Source organism: Octopus bimaculoides, chromosome 6 (genome assembly GCF_046866305.1).
Source record: "Octopus bimaculoides isolate indiv1 chromosome 6, ASM4686630v1, whole genome shotgun sequence".
Lineage (NCBI taxonomy): Eukaryota > Metazoa > Mollusca > Cephalopoda > Octopoda > Octopodidae > Octopus > Octopus bimaculoides.
Genome location: NC_142933.1, coordinates 111,392,924 through 111,413,862, shown reverse-complemented (window position 1 = coordinate 111,413,862; position 20,939 = coordinate 111,392,924). Strand labels below are relative to the sequence as shown.

General features: G+C 35.9%; 1 protein-coding gene and 1 pseudogene across 2 annotated transcripts in view; one reads left to right on the top strand and one right to left on the bottom strand.

The window, feature by feature from the left end:
• Positions 1 to 5,683: 5,683 nt before the first annotated feature.
• Positions 5,684 to 20,939, bottom strand: part of LOC106873540 (spermatid perinuclear RNA-binding protein) — a 44,805-nt gene continuing 29,549 nt past the window's right edge. For both annotated transcript variants that reach the window (XM_014920938.3, XM_052968600.2), the window contains exon 2: positions 5,684 to 11,493. In XM_014920938.3, coding sequence (XP_014776424.2) covers positions 11,159 to 11,493 — 335 coding nt within the window. In that variant the 3' untranslated portion in view covers positions 5,684 to 11,158. The remainder of the gene's footprint in view (positions 11,494 to 20,939) is intronic.
• On the top strand, positions 11,768 to 13,646 carry LOC149135377 (histone-lysine N-methyltransferase SETMAR-like; annotated as a pseudogene).

The following is a 20,939-nucleotide window of genomic DNA, read 5'->3' as shown; positions in this document are numbered from 1 at the left end:
AGTTCAATTTCGTTCTCAAAAAGCATTTCATTCTTTTTTTTTTCCCCCACAAGTAAAAGGAAAAAAGCATTAAAAATTATAAAAGATTAAATTATCAGGAAAAAAGCCCAGAACTACCTCACCAAAAAAAAAAAAAAATGAAAACGAAAAGGGAGGAATTAAGCAGCGGAAGATGGGTGGGGGAGAGAGTAACGGGTTGCACACCCCAGGAACAAATGGCGTGTTTGGCCACACCTCACGGATATAATTGCGAAGGCATTGCCGCAGAGAATGGCCCAGAGATTCTCGCTACAACAACCACCCCCACCTCGCGGGACTCATTCCTCAGATGGGCTGCAGTCATCTCAATTTTTAATTAGGAAATCGGTAGTGCGGACTTCCAGAGCACCTAAGGTTACGAAGGCGACCGGCACAAACTGATAGCGGCTCGTCAGGCTCCTGTTTTCTTTGTTTTAACTTTCTCACCTCTGCAATGCGGGCAGCGACACCCGGGTTCGCAACCACATCCCCAGGTAAGTGTTGACCCAGACATAAGCTGAACTTAGACAGCTCTCTATGTCTGAATCACTTCAGATGATACTTATAGAGTATGGACTCCAAATGCTGTTGGAAGAGTTTCTGTTTGTGCAATATTCTCCTTCATGTTAAAGGCGTCCACAATGTTAATGCGTCGGCTATAAGTTAATACATCCCTGTGCCAGTCATTTCCCGCGCTCATAGAGGGAATTGGGAAGAAAGACTGGGGGGGAGTGGATAGATGAGGACCTTCGTATGGAGACTGAAATGACTATTTAGAAAGACTCAGTTTCTGAGAGAGACTGGTTTGAACTGGTTTACTCTCTCACCTCTTTCACATTATAATTGTTAGAAATGAGGAGTGTGTCGCTGTTGTATCGACCGCATAGAGAGACGATAAGATGGTGCACTGTGCCCAGTGTCAGAAAACTCCAGCTTGGCCGGATGTTGGCGCTCTTACCGAGGCGATGGTACTTACGGCTTCCACAACACAGACCTGCGTACAGTTTCCGTTTACCAAATTCCTTAAAGTATATGCGCGCGTTATATACATGTGTTTATGCGGAGAGAGCGATTTATAGGATATACATACAAGAGATCATGCAAAAGATTTACATAAAATAAGGACATCATTAGAAACAAAATTACAGATAATATATATATATATATATATAAATATATATATATAAATATATATATATATATATATATATATATATATATATATATATATATATATATATATATATACACACGGCTGTGTGGTTAGGAAGCTTGCTTCCCAGAAACATGGTTCCAGGTTCAGTCCCACTGAGTGGAATCTTGGGCGAGTGTCTTCTGCTATAGTCTCGGGCCGACCGAAGCTTTGTAATTGAATTTAGTAGGCTGGAGTTGCTGCTGTGTGTGCACATGTGCTTGTGCCTCCTAACAGAGAGGGAAAAAAACTACCCCACTTGGTAACAGGTGGGTGTTGGCGTCAGGAGGGGCATCCGGTTGTAGAAAACTTTCCACACGAATAGTGCTGCACATATGTATATAAATGCTTTAGAAAAATAGGCACAGGAGAGTGACTGTGTGGTAAGTAGCTTGCTTACCAACCACATGGTTCCGGGTTCAGTCCCAATGCATGACACCTCGGGCAGGTGTCTTCTACTATAGCCTCGGGCCGACCAAAGCCTTGCGAGTGGATTTGGTAGATGGAAACTGAAAGAAACCTGTCGTCGTGTGTGTGTGTGTATGTGTATATGCATGTATGTATGTATGTATATATATATATATATACATACATATATATATATATATATATATATACATATATATATATATATAACACAAAGACCATTGCATAATTTCCTGTTCCTTCACAATTTATTTCATTTCATATTACACTATGTACTCGACTAATGTTTTATTCCTGAGAGAACTAATGCCTACATACGAGTTATTAAAGTAAGACTTTAATAGGCACTCCGTCGGTTACGACGCCGAGTCTTCCAGTTGATCCGATAATCAGAACTGCTCGTGAAATTAACATGGAAATGGCTGAGCACTCCGCAGACACGCATACCCTTAACGTAATTCTGAGAGAGATTCAAAGTGACACAGAATGTGACAAGGCTGGACCCTTCGAAATACAGGTACAACTCATTTTGAAATACAGGTACAACTCATTTTGAAATACAGGTACAACTCATTTTGAAATACAGGTACAACTCATTTTGAAATACAGGTACAACTCATTTTGAAATACAGGTACAACTCATTTTGAAATACAGGTACAACTCATTTTGAAATACAGGTACAACTCATTTTAACCAGCTGAGTGGAGAGGGGCAATGTGAAATAAAGTGTCTTGCTCGAGGACACAACACGTCGCCAGGAATCGAATTCATGACCTTATACGATCGTGAGCCGAATGCCCTAACCACTAAGCCACACGCTTTCACGAGTAAAAAAAAACTTAGAGACAAAGGAAGTGAAACTATTCATGTTGAAAAATAAGTAAAAATGATAATTATATAGTTCTGTATTTAAGAGATGAGGAATTATGTACATTTACATTTGACGGATGTTTGTCCTCATCTTGTTTGTTGTTAACACAACGTTTCGGCTGATATACCCTCCAGCATTCATCAGGTGTCTTGGGGAAATTTCAAACCTGGGTTCTCATTCCTAACGATGTTACTATTATTATATTATTATTATTATTATTATTACTATTATTAATCACTAAAAGAAGCAGCACATATGCTAGGACACAACAACCTCCTAAGCAGACCGAGTGCAGATATGAATAGCATATGGGAACCGGTATTGAGGAAGGATAGGAAAAATAATAGATTTATAAGCCTTAAAATTCACCCCATAATTGCCTACGGGCATATGGCGTAGTGGTTAGGAGCGCGGGCTACTAACCCCAAGGTTCCGAGTTAGTAGTCGGATGCCATTCCTGTCGCCAACCGTCACCTGTTTATAGGCAACGGAATATCCCATCCACACCCACCCCATGACCAGAAAGGTTACCCACGGAAAACGGACAAGATTGCTTGTATGACGGTGATGTTTGTGATATCAAGTGATATCAAGATTGCACACACACACACACACACACGAATGTGTGGATGTGTTTGGCACTTCTGTATGCAACCGTCTACATCCATAAGCATCACATGACCAAACCAGTGCAGTCTTCTCTCTTGCACACAGCATCTGATTCTTACACCCAGCTTTTCACTCAATACACTAACGCCGTTGCACATCCAGCAGAGCATACTACCTTTATTCCTCTCTAGCCTTCACATGTTCTCTGCATTCAGGACCCACGTCTCACTATCATGGTGCATTGCTGTTCGTATACATGCATCATACAATCTTCCTTTCACTCGGAAAGAGATTTTTGGTTGCCAACAGATGTAAAAGCTCTCTGAATTTCCTCCATCCTTTCCATGCAGCCTCCCCTACAGCTAATTAGGTCCCCTAGGTAGCAGAAATTATTCTCAATCCCTGAAGAGCCTCCAGAGAATTTGAGAGAATCAAAATCCTGAGTATCTAGTTTCTATGGCTCCTGTGCATTTTCCACAATTGAACACTACTTTCTCTGTTAACCTTCCTATAATTCCACTGCACTTCATGTGTGTCCATAGCTTGCACTAGGTACACCATATACAATTCCTCCCTACACCTTTTCTATATATCACACAGAGCTACTTATCTGATGGGGGAAGAGTCCTTTCCTGCTAAGTTAACCTTGATTCCAGGTTTTGCTTCCACACCTGGAATTTCTTTTCTAGTTGTTACAGAATCTTATATGAGGGTAAGATCACCAGTATATGATTTCCTCTTATGGCCTGGAGGACGATGATAAATAGGAGGGCACTGAGAACAAAACCCTGATAAACGCCTGTTTGTACACTAAATTCATCACTATCACCTCACTGACAGAACCTCTGTATATGACTTGTATGGCTTCCACACACCACTCGTGTCAACCCCTAGCTTCCTCAGAGCCCACCATATCACACAGCAGGGTACTTCTCTGTCAAAGGCTTTCTCTAAGTCAACAAACGCCAAGTACAATGCTTTACCCATGGCCAAATACTTCTGCTGCAGTTGCCTGATTGTAAAGATGGTGTTAGTAGTGTTTCTCCCCAGCACAAAGCCAAACTGCACTCCTAATCTGATTCTGCTCCTAATCAATAGGACAATAACTCTCTCTGTAACTTGCATAATCTGGTCCAGCAACTTGATGCCTCTGTAATTTCTTGTCTAAAACATCTCTCTTACTCTTGTATAATGCTGCTACACCAATCATCAGGGATCACACCTTTCCTGAATAACCTGATTAACTGTTCAGGTGACTAGACCATATCTTGCTCAAATATAAAAATGTAGCATTTACAATAGAATTGAAGGTGAACTTTAAAATCAGCAGCCAACAATCTACTGGATTATCTTTGCTTAATAATCAAAAAGGTTATATTAAAGTCCGTGGGAAACAAAATGTAGAACTAGAATTTTAATATCTGTCTAAATATTGCCTTATCTTTCATTTATAAAGAACAGCATACTGTGATTGTTTACCAAATTCCATAATACACTCACACACATACATATTTGCAGCACATATATAATTCTCTAATTTGTCTTTGCTTATTCTAAATACAATTATTGTTTAGTTAAACAGACTTTATATGCAAGCATGAGCTACAATAGATTTGAACAATAACAATGAAGAAGAGTGTTGAATGACATTGTATCATCCACAGATAAAAGCTTCCATCCATCAATATTTCAATAAAAACAGGAACTGTATTATTTGGGTCCCATGACAGGGAGAAAATAGGAGAATCTTGTTCTTTTTTTTTTTTCTTTGGCTTTTATTATCTAAAATGGCAATGACCTCATAAAGGATTAATGAGAACCATGGAATGAAAGAATGGCTTTTCTAAAAAACACATGATGAGACAAAAGTTTTATAACACAAAACTGCCACCACCCCCCTCTCTGCCTCCTCCCCACCTTTCTATCTCACAACAACCACACTTTATAATTGACATTCATGAACAACTTTGGAAATCAGGACTAAAATTTAACTCTTTAGCATTTAAGCCGCCCATATTTGGCCCAAATATTCTGCTTTATGTTCAAAGCAGCCAGATTCGGCATCTCACACGTCCTTTACAATACCATTCTAAAATTCAACAATCACATCAAAATCCCAAAGCTATGAGATAATACAAGATTAATTAAAATGATATGAACAAATAAGAATTTGATAGAGAAATCATCATCATCATCATCAATTAACATCCATTTTCCATGCTGGCATGGGTTGGACGGTTTGACTGAGGTCTGGAAAGCCAGCAGCTGTACCAAGCTCCAATCTGGTCTGGCAGAGTTTCTACAGCTGGATGCCCTTCCTAACGCCAACCACTCTGAGAGTGTAGTGGGTGCTTTTTTATGTGCCACCAGCACAAGAGCCCGTAAGGCAGGCCTGGCAACGATCATGTTCAGATGGTGCTTTTTACGTGCCACCAGCACAGGGTTTAAATATGTTCCACTCTTGATATACTGATTTTTTTTGTTTTGTTTTGTTGTTGTTTTTTTGTTTGTTTTTTTTGTTTTTTTGTTTTTTCAGATCTAAAAAAAAAAATTGTTGGACGTTTTGATATTAAAGATTTTCCTGAAATTCTGATGTTTAGAAACTTTATTTTAGTGAGACATATTTCATTAGAAACAAAATTCTACAGGGAAAGGGAGATAGGGAATACCATGAGGATTACAGCTGCCGTCTGGCATCCATTTTTTCTCTCCATACACTCTTACTGGAACGGTAATATTGGTGCCATTCATCATCATCATTTAACGTCCCCTTTTCTATGCTGGCATGAACTGAATGGTCGGACACGAGCTATTGAGCCACTGGCCTGAATGATGCTCCAATGTCTGCTTTGGCATGGCTTCTCGGTTGGATGCCTTCCTTAATGCCAACCAATTTAAAGAGTGGACTAATTATGAGGGTACCAGCATCAGTGAGATCAGCAAGTAACTTGCAAGCAGGGCTGTGAAGTGAAAACAAAAAATTTTGACTCCAACTGACTCCTGTACTATTGGCACCTCTGACTCCGACTCCTCTTTATGTAATTAAGTGATTGTGGTCTACATATCTCATAAAGCATATGTATACGCTTGGACTTTGAGTCAGCCCATATGTTACAACTGGCTTATATTAAAGAATAAAGACATTATGGGTCGGAGTCAGAGTCGGTAGAGTTTTACTGACTCAGACTCCAGCTACCCCTTAATTGTTTCTGATTCCAACGCCACGACTCTGACTGACTCCACAGCCCTGCTTGCAAGACAAAATTCCTCAACTGAGAAAAGGAGTAGTAGTAGTAGTAGTAGTAGTAGTAGTAGTAGTAGTAGTAGTAGTATTGAGTGAGATGACTTTTCATCAAGTGGTGAGAGATTCAAGTGTGATAGGGGAAGAGGAACAAGTGTCATGCTGTAAGGGAGAGACACACAATTACCCCAGTTGGAAAAGAAAACGGGTGGTGGTGGTGGTGATGTGTCAGGACATAGCCTCAAGACAGAGGAAGATGAATATAAGTGGTAGCGGTGACATCTGTAGGTGATGAAGATTTCATCAAATCCCCAAATACTTATAAGAACTACCACCACCATATCAAACACACACAACACTATTTTACACACTAATACAATGTGGAATTACACTCACCACTGTTTGGTGACTGTTGATGCTGGTGCCACACAAAAGAACACCCAGTTCACTCAGTAATGTGGTTGGCATTGGAATGGGCCTCCAGCCACAGAAACCATGCCAAAACAGACAATATATCCCCATGTGGCTCCTGGCAAAGAATCCAACCCATGCCGGCATGGGAAATGGATGTTAAATGATGGTGTAGAGAAGAAGGACAGCTTAATAAATTCAAGCTCATTCCATAAAGCTGGTGAAATTAAATTGCTCTGCAACCAGATTTATTCCTAAAGAAACTGAACAACGGTAACACATTCCCCACCACCCCACCCCATGAAGCTGCAGCCATATTACTTTAAATCCTCATAATAAAATCCCAATTTCTCAATCTAAATCTATGACTAGTTTTTATCCATCTCTGTCCTAGGTAGCTTCTAATTAACAAATCAATTAATGAAATCATTCTCTTTACAACAGAAATTGAAGAGAAACTAATTTAACAAATGTTCTGCTTAGAAACACTGAGCTTGCGGTCTGCTTTTTTTTTTTTTTTTTTTTCAATTAGAAACTGTTACTCATTAATATATCACAGTAATTAATGATAAACCTATTAAGAATAATTTTATAAATGAGAAAAGGAAATAAATTAGAGGAAAAATTTCCAGTAATTGCAGGTCAAATGAGAGAAAGAGAAATGAAGAGAATCCAACAAAAATGAAATTTTACATTTTATCTCTAAGAATATTTCCCTTTTACTTGTCTCTGTCATTAGATTGTGGCCATGCTGTAGCACCGCCTTCAAGAATCTCTTTAGTCAAACAAATCGACCCCAGTACTTTCTTTTTAATCCTGGTACTTGTTCTATTTTGCTGAACTGCTAAGTCACAAGGACACAAATTACACTAACACTGGTTGTCAAGCAGTGGAGTACAAACACAAAGGATAAACACACACTATATATATGTATGTGTGTGTATATATACATATATATATATATAAAGCAGGAGTGTATATCTGTATGTATGTGTGTGTGTGTGTGTGTGTATATACCCAACAAAAGATCTGAAACTGCATCGTTGAGAAAAAAAAAACAGATTTGATTTTCAAAATGTGCATCCCAAATTGGTTTTCAGTAAATAATGATCAGAAAATATAATTTAACACAGGAAATAGCTCAACTTTTTAGATCGCTAAATACCCTTCTTACCACAAGCGTGCTATCCCTCTTGACCTGACCCATATTCTCATGGCTTCATCCAAAAGGAGCACATATCCTTTTTTTCCCCTACACCTATATCATCATCATCATCATCATCATCGTTTAACGTCCGCTTTCCATGCTAGCATGGGTTGGACGATTTGACTGAGGACTGGTGAAACCGGATGGCAACACCAGGCTCCAGTCTGATTTGGCAGAGTTTCTACAGCTGGATGCCCTTCCTAACGCCAACCACTCAGAGAGTGTAGTGGGTGCTTTTACGTGTCACCCGCACGAAAACGGCCACGCTCGAAATGGTGTCTTTTATGTGCCACCCGCACAAGCCAGTCCAGGGGCACTGGCAACGATCTCGCTCGAAAATCCTACAGGAGCCAGTCAGGCGGTACTGGCAACGGCCACGCTCAAAATGGTGCATCTCATGTGCCACCCGCACAAGAGCCAGTCCAGGGGCACTGGCAACGATCTTACTTGGCTTGCTGGGTCTTCTCACACACAGCACAGCCATGTAGCTACCAGTTGAAATTTATAGTTGTATATTCCAATTTATAGTTGGAGGTGTTCATACATCTTGAATTCACTGCTTATGGATCAGTTTACACATCTGGTTAGACACAAACAGGTCATGACATTTAATAACTGAGCACCCCACCCTCCTCACACCTAGAATCAACTATGTTCAACCAGGTACATCTACATACATATGAACACACAAGTCAAGATATTACCTGATGCTACAGGTACACGTATGGAAATGCCCACAAATTTGGACGTGTGTGTGTGTGTGTGTGTGTAACCACCACTTAACAACTAGTGCCAGTGTATTTACGTACCCATAAATTAACAGCTTCGTAAAAACAGACCAACAGAACAAGTGTCAGAAATGGAAAGAGAAATAAGTCCTGGGTTGGAGTCATTCGACAAAAAATTCTTCAAAGCAGTAATCCAGCACGGCCGCAGTCCAGTGACTGAAGCAAGCAAAGGATAAAATATCAATCTGGATCTCTCTCTCGCTCTCACACATGATGCATATGGCTGTTGTGATTTAGCAAATAGAAAGAAAGAGGTGAAAGCAGTTAAGAAATATAAAAATGGGTCAGTTGTTTTGTGTGACAGAGGATATACTTGCATAAAAAAAACATGAAGACACTCTTGCTCAGGAGAGGCTGTCTGTAGCAACAGTGTAACTTGTTTTTTTTTATATATTTGTTAATAATCTTAACTAAAAAAAAAATGTAACAATAAAAAAAAGCAGCACAGACAGACATAAATGATTTGTAGGGAGAACTACATAAAAATAGTTTGGTGCCTTACAATTCTGAAATTAACTTTTGATGAAATGTGAAACAATAGGTAATGTGAAAAAAAAAAATTCAAACTTCTCTCCACATAAAAGCAAAACAACATTGATAAAGTTAGAAACAGCCAGGGTTGCAGAATAAAAAATTTGCAGTCAGAAAAGCAAAATGTTAAGCTTAACAGTTTCATGCAATGCAAGTTATAGTAATGGGAGGGGAAAAAAAGGACTCAAAAAGTTTAAAATCCAACATTTGATTGATCAGTTTATCCTTTTTCCTTAAACTATACAGTATCTGCCTAAAATAATTTCCTTTACAAAAAGACTGGATTATTGAGAATGTTCAAGTGTCTTGAATGAAGAAATTAATGTGGTTTAATTTTCAGCTTACCTAAAAACTCATTTTTTTAACATTCTTTTTATTATCATAGCTGTTGCTTAAAAGAAACAAATTTATTATTGTTGTTGTAGTTCCAAATACTATAAATTTTGAGGTAGAGATCCTGGTATGGAAAATAAAAAATCCTGTTAAAAAATTGTTTCTCTAAACAAAGTATATTTCGAATACAGAGTAGGCAGTTATCTCCCCTACACTTTAAGGCTGTAAAAATGAAACTCTTACAGGAAAGCCACCTTCAAACAAAGGAAAATGTTAAGATTTTATAGTTTTATTTAGAAAGAAAAGAAAACCCACAAAGTGTTTCTATGCTCCTAAATATAAATAAAGAATGAAGTTATTAGTTATAAGATCCTCGGTGAAATTTTAAATAGAAACTAATTTCAAATAAATTTTTAGATGTAATACAATATTTATTTTTACAAACGAAAATACATTTCAAAATCTTTTGTTGTTTCTAGAATTTTTTGTCATTTTTGGAAAGATTAATATCTGCAAATATTTGAAATAACAATGCATTAACTCATAATCAAATCAGGAAAACAAACAACAAAATATGGAGAAGACTATATAATAATAATAATAAATCTAAATAAAATGCAGTTTTAATATATTAATTACAAACATGCAAGTATCAGCTGAAAATAAACAATGTTAATTAAATATTTTAATGAGACACATTATAAATAGCCAGATGAAAGAAAGAAAAAAGCAACAGGCCTTTCAGTGGCCCTGTTGTGTCTTTCCAGTTTAAAATGTTTCCTATTCATTGTTTTCTACAACTTTAGATGGAATGGTTCATCACAAATTGTAGAGTATTTGATGTAATATGAAACATTTCTTGTATTAGGACAGGTGCTAAGACCAAAATTGTGTCAAACAGGTCAGCTTAAGCTCCTTCACAAACAGGAATTCCAAAAATCCTCCACCCAACCTGCTAATTTTTTTTTAATATATATATATATATATATATATATATGTAATTCTATAACAACGCGTTTATGTAAGCAACACCAAGATGAGCAAAACTTAGTTTTAGAATTAAGCAATAGATTATGAAAGACAACACCACAACAAACATTTTAGTCAATTCAACAAAAATATCAACACTTGGAAAACAAAAGGCATACCAAAACAAGAACCTGATTTTAAAATAACGATCAACAGAAATATCACACAAAAAAAAAAAAAAATTAACCAGAGCTATTGAATGTCACATGCTACTTTTTAATTTTTACCCTAAATTGTTATTTCAATGACACAAAGGAAACACAATTCAACCAAATAAATTTGGTTATACAAAAAAGATATTAAACACAAACAACATCAAAAACGATAAAAAGGAACTAGAAAACAAGATCCGATCAGAGGAGCAAACAATTAGCATTTGACCTTAGATTGTCGACTAATGACAACATTGGTGATTATTACAAATATTCTTTTAGATGTAGCTTGATTCTGATGAACTAAATCTAAATTTTCGTGAAGAATTGTATGGCTGTAGATGGGAAATTAGATCAACTGACCTGGTTCTGAGATGTAGACGATGTTGAAAAGCTTAAACAAAGCTACTTGGGCAGCTGCTGCCTTGGCAAGTTTCTTGCTGCGACCAGCCCCCTGCACCGTTTGGTCATTAGCCTTTACCGACATGACAAAATTCCTATCATGAGGAGGACCAGATTCTGACATCAGTTCATAAACCAAAGGTTCGGGCAACAATTCATTTAGATACATAACCGGGTTTTTGGTTGTAAGAGTTGGTTTAAGAGACTGCGTTCCTTTGTTCTCATTGTCAGCATTGTCTTCAACAGTTTCAATTATAACATTAGGATCTTCAGTGGAGTTTCCTAAATAAAAACAGTTGAAAACAAAGTAATTAGAGAATAGGACACGAAACATTTCCTACCTCTACATAACTGATTACGACAACTACTTATCGCAAGCAACTAACAAATTAAGCAGAACCATTCCAAAAGAACTCTATACCATTTAAACAAATCCTGCTAAATCTACTCAACAGATGATCAAAATCTAAGAATCTACTGCAATGTGACAGCAAACATTCACTGAATCAAACTCAGGTGTCCAGTTACTACTATGTAGGTAGCAGTAAATGAAATATATACCATAAGGAACAATGTGATATCAACTAATTTTACTACAAAAACTGAATTCAAACAAAAGCAGATATGAAGCACAAATACGAAACAAACAGAAAAGAAAACTGAGACAAGCATTTCTAATAAAAGAAACAAAATTTCATACTAAAAATATCTGAAAAAGCTCTCAAAACTGGAAAAACATTGTTGCATGATTACTGAAAATGCCATTTATAACTTGATTGTGGAATTGAGATGTTAATACAGCAACAGTTGATGTGTTCTTAGAAGATCCAAGTTCAATCTAAATATATAACATGGAAATTATTAACCCTAATACTTACAGAAAAACAATAACATTGTTTTCATGTTCATTATAAAACTAAGAACCTTATTCGACCAAAAAAAAAAAAAAAAAATTAATAATTATCATAAATATAAAAGAGAACAAATGAAAAACTGAATCCGTTGATGGAATTGGAATATCACATCAAATCATTCTCAGCAGATAATTTAGTTGTTTTGGATTTTAGTTTAAGCTCCAAATGTTGAAAAAATAAGTTTCGTTTTGAACAGATTTTGGCACTTTTCCCAAATTTAGAATGGAAAAGAACAGAATGCAGCTGGATTCAAATGAAATATACTTAGCTTGTTGTGGTTGAACCAGCTAATTCCATTTGCTAACCTCTGACCTTTGGGACAATGATGATGAAAACTGCATTTCCTTGTTTTTAATTATTAAAGACCCACAAATTTATTTTAATGGCCCCAGAGTGAAAGCTGAGACTTAGTAAAAGACTGACAGAAATCTAGGTTCCTTTGCGTTTTTTTAGGTTAACGATAACTTTCAAATCCATATTTTGAACAAAATATTGCAGTGTATAAGGGTGGGCTGAAAAGTTCATAGGCTGACTATGAAGGAGTGACTAAGAAGTGCTGTGAAATCTTGCATACATTAATTTCAACCCTTCTTATTAATTACTGCATTGTTTCTTTCCAGATAAACTGACATCTGACTGTTCAAAAAAGACTTCAAATGTAACTGGTAGTGACTTCTCATGAAAATGGACAAAATTTGGCATCATGATGCTATGAAGTACCTGCAGAAAAAGGGTTTAGCCCCCAATAGCATTCATGCTGACATGGTTGCTACATTAGAGGATGATGCTCCAGCTTTATCAACAATCCAAAAGTGGGGAGCTGAATTTAGGAGATGAAGGGAGTGTTTTGAAGATGACCCAATGTCTGGACATCCTGCAACTGCCACCACTGAGGAAAACCTTGATCGTGTTCATCACATGGTGATGGATGACAGGTGATTGACTAGAAACCAAATAGCCAATGCTATTAGCATATCCCTTGACAGAGTTGAGAATATTCTGCACAATGAACTTTGCATGACAAAGGTTTCTGCTTGGTGGGTGCCACATCTTCTGACACCTGATCAAAAGTGCACCAGGCTGATCACATCACAGGAGAAATCCGACATTGTCTGAGGCAGATCCATCTGGTTTCCTTGAACATTTCCTAACCCAGGATGAGTGTTGGGTTTATCACTTTGAGTCAGAGACAATCCATGCAGGGGAAACACTCCTCCTCACCTGCTCCAAAGAGAGCCTATGACATTTCATCTGCAAGGAAGGTGATGGCTTCAGGGTTTTGGGGTGCAAAAGGCATTGTGTTTATTGACTATCTTCAAAAGGGCCACACCATCAACAAAGAGTGCTCTGCCAACTTGCCGAGGCAGTTATGAAAAGCTATCAAGACCAATCACCCAGGAAAACTGAGGAAAGGCCTCTCGTTACATCAGGACAATGCTCCAGCACACAAGTTCTTGATTTTGATGGCTGCTGTGCACAAGTGTGGCTTTGAACCGGTTGATCAGCCTCCCATTCTGCCGATTTGGCCTCATTTGACTATCATCTGTTCCCTAACATGAAAAACACTTGGCTGGGAACCAATATCAAAGTGATGATGTTGTCACGTCTGCTTTTGATGACTTTTTTGACCAAGCTTCTTCACCAGCAGGGTCCAAGCACTGCAACACTGATGAAAGAAGTGTGAGAACTGCAGGGGGGGAGGGGGGTAATGTAGAAAAATAAAACCTTGTTTGGTCACATTCCATGAGAGTTTAGCCTATGAACTTTTCAGCCAACCCACATAAGTCTCAGGATAAAGAAATAAATTTGAATCTGATTCTATATAGAAATTCCAGTGAGCCAGAGGATGGTCAAGAAAAATACCAGGATGGACACACATGAGTGTACATGTATAAACACACATACACAGGGCACACCACATGTACTAGCTTCAGATTATGTAGCTCAGAACATTAAAAACATCTAAGAATCCCTCAAAAAACAAGGTCAACTGCTGGTAAACAAAGATGCCAAGTTTCAATTCTCTACTAAAGCCATTTCCCTTTGCTTTCATCGCTAATTTCTAACTTTCCCTCTTTAATTAGGCCTTATGCCAAGTCAAAAGAAACCACCATTTCAAGCTAATAAATCATATCCAAGTATAAGAGTCAATAAGATAACTGGACGGAACAGTAGGCTACAACAAAAATGTATTAGGAAGAACATGCTCCAAGAATTTGTCTAAATCTTCAACATAATTCAGCCGATACCTCCATGTGAAAACCTGAAGACAAAATAATTTGTTTGAATTTTGCCACAAAAGATAACATAATTGAATCCAACACCGACAAGCCAAAATTTTCCAAAATGGAATCACAGTGATACTTCCAACATTACCTGAAGATAATTGGAGGAAAAGAAAGTCAAAAACAATGGGTTTTTTTATTGGGGTTTTTTTGTTTTTTTTTTAAAGTAAATCTTTATTTATAAAACTAACTTTGTACTGAATCTGGGGAACTGTCACCTTCAGGATGACATCAGCTGCAAAAATGGAGAAAGGAAAAAGAAACAAAATATTTTAAATTGAATTTTTTTTACCTGGAGATCCTACAGATTTGTTCAGTTTCAGAGAACTTGACCACTTTCGCAGATATTCCAATACTTCTACTGCCTTAACCTGACCATTAACTATGCTAGAAAACAGCAAGAACACCAATACACAAGCCTAGAAAAATCAGCATAAAATCAGCTATGACCATGTGCTTTAGAAGATCATTTCATAATCATGGAGGTTCCAGGTTCAAATCCATTCTCTGGCAAAGTTGTTTTTTTTTTTTGTTTTTTGTTTTTTTTTTTTTTTTCACCTACCATTAGCTCTGGATTGACCAAAATCTTGTATGAGATGTTTGAGTAGGCAAAAATCTGGATGGAAGCAACTTATCCTATATCAGGAAAAGGGCAGAATTGGTTCACTGGTCAAGAATTCCATATTTAGCTCCACCTCTATCAAATCTCCCGTTCTTTCTGATTCTTCATATCAAGGTTAATCGGTGCCAAACTAAGAACTTAGTCAATACAATTTAAAGCAATGCTGAAGCATGGTTTCAACCTAATACTTGTAACCAAGAAAACAAAATCATTGGCGAAGATTTTCTAAAAACAAAATTTTGTAGAATTTTTTTTTTTTTTTAACTTTTTTTCTCCCATTTTTTTCCTTTGAATTTCAAATTTTCTAAAATGCTTTTGGCAATTCAACTTCCGGAACAAATTGTTGCTGTTGTTTATTTGCTATCAGACCCATGATCAAAAGTGTTCCAGTTATGAGAATCCAGTCTTTTTTTTTTTTTTTTTTTTTGTAGATGAGAAACTACATTATTCAAATTAACCTTTTTACTTAACCCATTAACATTCAGATTATTTCATAATCTAGTCATAATCCTTATTCATTCATACTGTTTCAAATTAATTATGCATCATCTCATAGCTTTGAGATTTCAATGATGTGATTGTATATTTTTACAATGACATTGAAGGGTAGGTGTGAGAGGCTGGATCTGACCAGTTTGAACATAAAATAGATAAAATATTTGGGCCAGATATGGCTAGTTTAAATACTAAAAGGCTAAGACAGTAGGGTGTGTGCTGAGGGAGATTTGGCTATTATTTCTAGCAAGTCATGTAATTCATCTAAGCTGTGATATTAAGTAAACTTGTGGCCAATGATCCAACTCCTGGACTTTGGTTATTGTGCCAATTATTTGTGGAAACAATTCTTTACAGTTTAACCCAACACAAATTCTGACATTCCAAGACAAAAGAAAGAAACCAATAAAAGACATTTTGGTTCCAGTTTTATATTTGGATTGCCTTATCCAAATATAAAGCATGATTATTCTTGTATTGCTCCTGATTTTGACTGAATTCAGAAAACAAAATTAAATTGAACTGAAATAGAAAAAGTACAAAAATAGAATTGGTACTTTATTTTGTTTTGGGGGGTTTTTTTGTTGGCTTTTTTTGTTGTTGAGAAAATTGGTTTCTTTCATTCTTTGGTGAATGAGATTTAAAATAAAAGGTTTCTTTAACTTTTTTAATACCAAACCACATGAAAACACCCAATTCTATAAATGCAAGCTTTTGGGTTTAAAGTGATCTAAAGTAAAAACTTTCTTCCGTCAAAATTTCATGTTAATTTGTTCCAAACACTAGATTAATAATGACAAAGTTATTTCACTAACTTTTTCATTATTTTCAAAATTAACAAAAATAAAATGAATGTACTTCAGTAAAAATATGGTAACAACAAATGGTTTGAAGATAAAATATTCAAGTACATATTTACATTTCAATATTTGGTTATCACCATAAAAATATGCACCACCAGATATAAAATTAATAGTTTTTGTAAGCTTTTAAAACAAATTTACAAATTCCTACAAGGTTTTAATGTAAATCTTCATTGAGAAAGAATTAAACACTGTTGCAATACCAGTCCTTAGCAAATCAATCAAAATGGAATTTATTTACAAGAATATTCCCAACTTATTTCATTCTGTTCTTCTATGATGTGTATCCTTATCTGCGCATTTGATTTTTTATTACCCATGCGGGCTAACAAAAGATGAAAGGCAAAGTGGACCTCAGCGTAATTTGAGAACGTAACGGTAGATGAAACACCGCTGAGCATTTCGCCCAGCTTGCTAACGTTTCTGCCAGCTCGCCGCCTTATGTATCCTTCTGTGCGCATCATAAGGGTGCATCATAAGGGTGCGCATCATAAGGGTGCATATCACAGAAGAGCAGGATGAAATAAGTGGAGCAAAAGCACACACGAATATTTCAAACATTATGTGAAAACTTAAAAGAGAGAAAATATAATTAAAACCGCTTTGAATATTCAGTAGAACCAGACCATCACTCCCTTTATAAGTTGAGACTATAGAAGCAAGCAGACTTCCTTAGTTTATATACCAACATAAAAGGGTGGCAAAAATTTTGAATGGTACCCCTAACTACCAGTGCTACTTTTAGTAATCCACTTGTTCTGAAGAAACACATCTCTGCTAATACTAATCTAATTTGGAATCATCAATTCAGCTTGTGACTATAAATATTTGCTGAATATGTTAACCTGGACTCCATCACCTGAAGATCTTCCATCAAATTGATAAGAAAATTCTTAAAACCTAATTTTGAAAATTACTCTTCTAAAGTCTCTACACTAAGTCACTTAACTCCTCTAAGAATATGGATACAGACAATAGGGAAAGACTACATATTAGGACGTATTTAAATCCTTAGTAATTTCCCACCCCTCTTGATTTCAAGCTAAAACCAAACATGTTTGAGTGTTTGGATATCAAGGAATTCAATAACTACTGTGACTACTGAAGAAATTCATTCAATCTCTGAGAATCTTCAGATCTTCAACTCTAAATGTTTTTAAATATTTCACTCACAAATTTCCATCAATTTCTGCATGCCATGTTTTATATAATCATTACCTACGTACACTCACCTCCTTGACTGTTTGCTTGACTAAACAAAATGCATTTCTATGCAAATAGTTGTGACTGCAGCCATAGCACTAATCCTTCTCTCTGCTTTATTCCTTGTTTTAACATGAAAGACGAAGCTTAGATGAAATTACAAAGAGAACTACTAAAAGCCAGCAATTTGTAGCCAGTTGAATTAATTGTGGGTGCTTATTTGATTCACCTCTGAGGAACACAAGACAAATTCCATCTGTCAGGAGGATTTGAACATGGAACAAAGAAATGGAGGAGCTAAATACTGTAATCCATCAAGTCTGACACTACCATTACTGCCATTACATCACCACATTCTTCAGACTTAAGATGTCCATCATGCCAGGTTTTGGTAAGCCATCACTTAAGTGAATTATGTTGGAACTAATGGCCAGACATCTTTAGTGAAAGAATGCAGATTGAAAAATTAGGATTTAAAACACATTGCCAGTAACATACTTTAAAGCTGACAAGATTAAGAACAAAGTTGGGATTAGAAGAATCTAAATTCTAATTGTGGAACACAGAATACTTGGAAGTTTACATTTCTCATAATGGAATAATATTAGTCGCTCACTGATACCTTTATCTCAAGTTAGCTTTCTATGAGAAAACTAATTTAAATGGTTTATATGCAGATGGCATTTTGAATTATTTCATATCTAAACAAATTTATTTTCCTAAGTCAATAGATGAACAATTTTGTACATTTTCTTACTATATCATTGCATATTTTCATCTCTATGTTGGCAAGTAGAGTAAAGTTACGTTGGTTGATGAGGTCAGTATAATACTGAAACCTGTCTACCAATATTTGACTGGAATGAAAATAACATTGCTTTGTTTTTTTTTCCTAACTTCATATTTTTAGCCTTTAACATTCCATGTATTAAATCTGTTCCCATTAATTTGTTTATAAATTTATTTGCTAAAAACAAAAATCAGTTCTCAAATTTTGTCTATTAAAACTTTACTCATGTTCATTTCCCTCTGATTTTGATGTTTTCAGTCCTAAAATGTCATGTTATATTCTAGGAATCATTTTAAACAGTTACAATCTGTAGGGTGAAGAAGCTTCTTTCCCCACATAATTTTGAGTTCAGTCCCACGGCATGGCACCTTGGGCAAGTATCTTTTACTATAACCCTAAGCCAACTAAAGCTTTATGAGCAGGTTTGGTAAACAGAAACTAAAAGAAGTCCATGATGATGATGATGATGTATGTATGTATGTCTGTGTGAGCCAATCACCTGACACCACATGGTTGTCAATGAGCATCCCATCATGTTATTCATTTGCAGTTTTCCATGAAACATGTCTGGCCATGGAGAAATATCATTTAGAAATGAAGGTTTGCAACGGGATGTGGCAAGAAGCCATAGAAAATGTTCTTCAATGAAGTCCATCTAACCCAGGCAAGAATGAAAAAATGGACATTAAAACAACGATGATGGATATTGATTAGAGGAGAAACTGAAAATGGTTATGTTCGTTAGTCACCTGTTTCCATTCATTTGATGTGGTCTTATTAGAAGTTCTGAGAAATATTTAAACCAAAGAAAAAAACATCTGATTAATCCAAATGTGCTGCTTGAAACTGTCTGGAATAGAATCCTGAAAACTGTTATCTTTATCGCACAAAGAAAATGTTAGTAATTTTTTTTTTTTATATAAAATACCTGCAGATGTGTAAAAAATATGGTAGAAATTACAGTGCTGCATGAAAATAATTTTGATAGTAGCATTGTTTATAAATTAGTTTGGGATAAATCCAGGTATTATTGGAAAGAAATACATTTAAATCAGCAAAAAGTATAACAAACCTCCCCCACCTCCCCCTGAAAGTCTCATATCTTTAATTCCATCATTTTCCCCAAGAATTCTAGATCAATGGTTCTAAAGGTAGGCTGTGTCTCTGACCAAAATACTTGGCTTTTGTTGCTAGATCAACTCCTAACTCTACCATTCAATTTATTTCTGTCAAATCTAATCTTAATTTATTCACATGGTTTGGAATTAACCATGTATTGTCTTGCAGCTTCAAAATTTCAATGACGTGTTTGCTTATTCTTTAGAATGACATGGGAGGACTAGTGTAAGAAGCCCGATCTGGCAGGTTTGAAACATAAAACAGGGAGAATATTTGGACCTGATATGGCCAGTTTGAATGCTACACGGATATACTATTGTAGATTGGACAAATATTTCAATAATTTATCAGCAAAGGGCACCAAAGATGGGTTTCATTGTATTCCAACCCACCCCACCCACCCCCAGAAAATTCTAGTGATTCTTCTACAGGGTTACCCCTTAAAAAGCAGAGGGTTAATAGTCATAGGTCTTCTTTTTTTTAAAGAACAAATCCTTTTTTGAATACAGCCAGAATATAGTCAGCCTGAGACTACTCCTGGTTCTATGATACAACCTTCCGGTCTTAACAGGTAATCTAAATTAAAATCTTCCATCAAAATTTCAGGTTCCAGACACCACCTTAACCCTTTTGTTACCAACTTGGCTGAACCGGCTCTAGCTCTGAGTACAAATGTCTTGTTTTCATAAGTTTTGAATTAAAATCTTCCACCAAACCTTAGTCACAATTTATGCTCCCAACACCAGCTTAATGATAACCAAGTTATTTTACTAAATTCTTTGTTGTATATAAAGTAATTGAAAAAAACACAGAATATCTCAAAATAAATACAGTAACAAAAGTGTTAATAATAATAAAAATAATGTTATTTTACATAATTCTTCGTTAATTTTCAAACTTAGATAAAACAAAGGCAGTGTATTTCAACAGGAAAATAGTAAGAAAAGAATTAAACATAATGCTGGCTTTTAGTCATCTAGAAATAATATGCAAGAAAAGTAATATCTTCAAAATGTTCCTTATGCTCATGAAAAGAAGAAAAAAAACCAAATATTAGAGTCGTAGACATTAAGGTGCTTTGCAAACAGAGTATACATTTGAAATAATAATAATAATAATACTAATAATGGTTTCAAATTTTGGCACAAATTTCAGTGGAGAGTAAGCCAATTATATTGACGCCAGTGTTCTACTGGTCCTTATTTTATAGACCCCAGCAAGATTTGAACTCAGAATGAAAAAACAAGCAAAATGTTACTGAGCACGTTACCTGGCATGCTAACAATCCTGCCAGCTTTCCACCTTAATAATAATAATAATAATAATAATAATAATAATAATAATAATAATGTGGCCAATAAAATACGCCAATTAACTGTGCAGGTATACATGCGCCCAACCTTTGTCATCAGGTGTTAAAACTGTTATCGATGTATT